The following is a 2,635-nucleotide window of genomic DNA, read 5'->3' as shown; positions in this document are numbered from 1 at the left end:
CGCGATCTTGGCTCACTGCAAGCTCCGCCTCCCGGGTTCACGCCATTCTCCTGCCTCAGCCTCCTGAGTAGCTGGGACTACAAGCGCCTGCCACTACACCTGGCTAATTTTTTTGTATTTTTAGTAGAGACAGGGTTTCACTGTGTTAGCCAGGATGGTCTCGATCTCCTGACCTCATGATCTGCCCGCCTCGGCCCCCCAAAGTGCTGGGATTACAGGTGTGAGCCACCATGCCCAGCTAAAAAAAGTCATGCTTTTTCATCCTTCCAGATCGTAATTCAGGTGTTAAGTTTACATGGAATGCCTATGCCCCCTCCTCTTCCTAGACCTAGATATCTCCTCTCCCCTAGGAAGTCTTTCTTAACTCATCCTCAGGGAGTTATCGCCCTTCTTCCAGCACAGGGCACGGCACTAATGGTGGGCTCTTCTCACATCTTCTGCTGAGACGTACTTATTACTCTAACCCCAGATGCTCAACAGAAAAGTCAGCACCTTTTCTGAATGAATAAAGGGAGCAGGAGGGTTACAGGTGCACACCCTAGGGTAAATACCATGTGAGACTGCCTTCATTTTTCTAGAGTTAAACTCCTATAGCTACAGCTAAGCTGCTGTAGCAGAAGAGGCTAAGATCCCAGGTCAGGCTCCTCAGCTTGCCATGCAAATGAGTGTTTGTATCCTGCTCTGCTGCTGTGACTTACAATAAGTTACTAACATCATCCTGCTAAACCCCCTGATTCCCCAGATGAGGCTCTGGCAAGGCTCACTCAAAGGCATAAGGCCAGTGCATCAGGTACAGGTCCAGATACTCCAGCTGGAGGTCAGCCAGAGTCTTCCGGAGGGCAGGCTCCACATCCTCGGGGTGGTGCTTGGTGTTCCACAGTTTGGATGTCACGAACAGCTCCTCCCGAGGCACCGCCTAGTACAGGGGGAAGGGCCTACAGTGAGAAGAGCCACAAACACCTGGTCTCACCCACGTTCAACTCTGGGAGAGGAACGGAAGGAAGCTGATGCCAGATTCCCTCCAGCTGGGCCCCAGCCCCAGCTTCTAAGTTCTCTCACCCCACCTCTCTTTACAACCCCAATCCTTACCTTGCCTGGTCCCACGTCTTCCTTCAGGGCCTCCCCAATCTCAGGCTCATTGCCGTAGATAGCAGCACAATCAATGTGGCGGTAGCCTACACTAAGGGCATACTTAACAGCTGCTTTTACCTGCCAGGTGAGAGAAGCAGAGGTTTCAGCTCTATTGGTTTCAGCCTTCTACTGTCGCCACCCCAAGGTCAATGCTGGGGAAGGGACGGTCAGAAATATAGCAGGCACATCTATGCAGTGGAGGTGAAAAGATGGAAGATGAACTGGGTGCGGTGGCTCATGCCTGTACTGTAATCCCAGCACTTTGGGAGGCTGAGATGGGCAGATCACCTGAGGTCAGGAGTTCGAGACCAGCCTGGCCAGCTGGAGGTCAGCCTGGCCAACAAGGTGAAACCCCATCTCTACTAAAAATACAAAATTAGCCGGGTGTGGTGGCAGGTGCCTGTAATCCTAGCTACTCAGGAGGCTGAGGCAGGAGAATCACTTGAACCCAGAAGGCAGAGGTTGCAGTGAGCTGAGATTGTGCCACTGCACTTCAGCCTTGGCAGCAAGAGCGAAACTCCGTCGCAAAAAAAAAAAAAAAAAAAGGAAGATAGTTTCAGTCTAAGGGACCAGAAGCCTCTTCAGAGGCTCCAAACCCTTTGCTCTGCTCCCACCCCAACCAGTCTCTAAGATGCCTTCCTACCCAAGCCATCTCAGCAAGGTCTAGCAAAAACTAACAATATTTTTCCGGCATCTACCATAAAGAGGGCTTTAGTAAATATTTTTTCAGGCTGAGCATGGTGGCTCATGCCTGTAATCCTAGGACTCCGGGAGGCAGACATGGGAGGATTGCTTGAGGGCAGGAGTTCGAGACTAGCCTAGTCAACATAGCGAGAACCCCCACCTCTTAAAAAAAAAAAAAAAAATTAAGGCCAGGCGTGGTGGCTCACTTTGGGAAGCCGAGGCAGATGGATCACCTGAGGTCAGAGGTTCAAGACCAGCCTGGCCAACATGGTGAAACTCTGTCTCTACTAAAAATACAAAAATTAGCTGTGCATGATGGCACATGCCTGTAGTCCCAGCTACTCAAGAGGCTGAGATAGAAGAATCGCTTGAACCCAGGAGAAGGAGGCTGCAGTGAGCTGAGATCATGCCACTGCACTCCATCCTGGGTGAGACAGAGTGAGACTACATCTCAAAAAAACACACACAAAAAAAACAACAAAAAAAATTAAAAACAATTTTTTTGTTTTTTTTAAATAAAGGCCAGGCATGGTGGCTCACATCTGTAATCCCAGCACTTCGGGAGGCCGAGGCAGGCGGATCACCTGAGGTCGGGAGTTTGAGATCAGCCTAACCAACATGGAGAAACCCCGTCTCTACTAAAAATACAAAATTAGCTGGGCATGGTGGTACGTGCCTATAATCCCAGGTACTTGGGAGGCTGAAGCAAAAGAATCGCTTGAACCCGGGAAGTGGAAGTTGCAGTGAGCCAAGATGGTGCCATTGTACTCCAGCCTGGGCAACAAGTGTGAAACTCTGTCTCAAAAAAAAAAAAAAAAAA

The 2,635-nt window shown here is 50.0% G+C and overlaps 1 protein-coding gene across 4 annotated transcripts in view; it reads right to left on the bottom strand.

Annotated features, from left to right (window-relative positions):
• Window positions 1–2,635, bottom strand: part of AKR1A1 (aldo-keto reductase family 1, member A1 (aldehyde reductase)) — a 26,229-nt gene that overhangs the window by 9,075 nt on the left and 14,519 nt on the right. For all 4 annotated transcript variants that reach the window (XM_012001892.1, XM_012001894.1, XM_012001893.1 and 1 more), the window contains 2 exons: window positions 1,090–1,209; window positions 765–916 (listed from right to left, as the gene is read on the bottom strand). In XM_012001892.1, coding sequence (XP_011857282.1) covers window positions 765–916; window positions 1,090–1,209 — 272 coding nt within the window. The remainder of the gene's footprint in view (window positions 1–764; window positions 917–1,089; window positions 1,210–2,635) is intronic.

Source organism: Mandrillus leucophaeus, unplaced genomic scaffold (genome assembly GCF_000951045.1).
Source record: "Mandrillus leucophaeus isolate KB7577 unplaced genomic scaffold, Mleu.le_1.0 Scaffold67, whole genome shotgun sequence".
Taxonomy (NCBI): Eukaryota; Metazoa; Chordata; class Mammalia; order Primates; family Cercopithecidae; genus Mandrillus; species Mandrillus leucophaeus.
The sequence above is the reverse complement of the archived record's forward strand: the minus strand, read 5'-3'. Positions and strand labels throughout refer to the sequence as shown.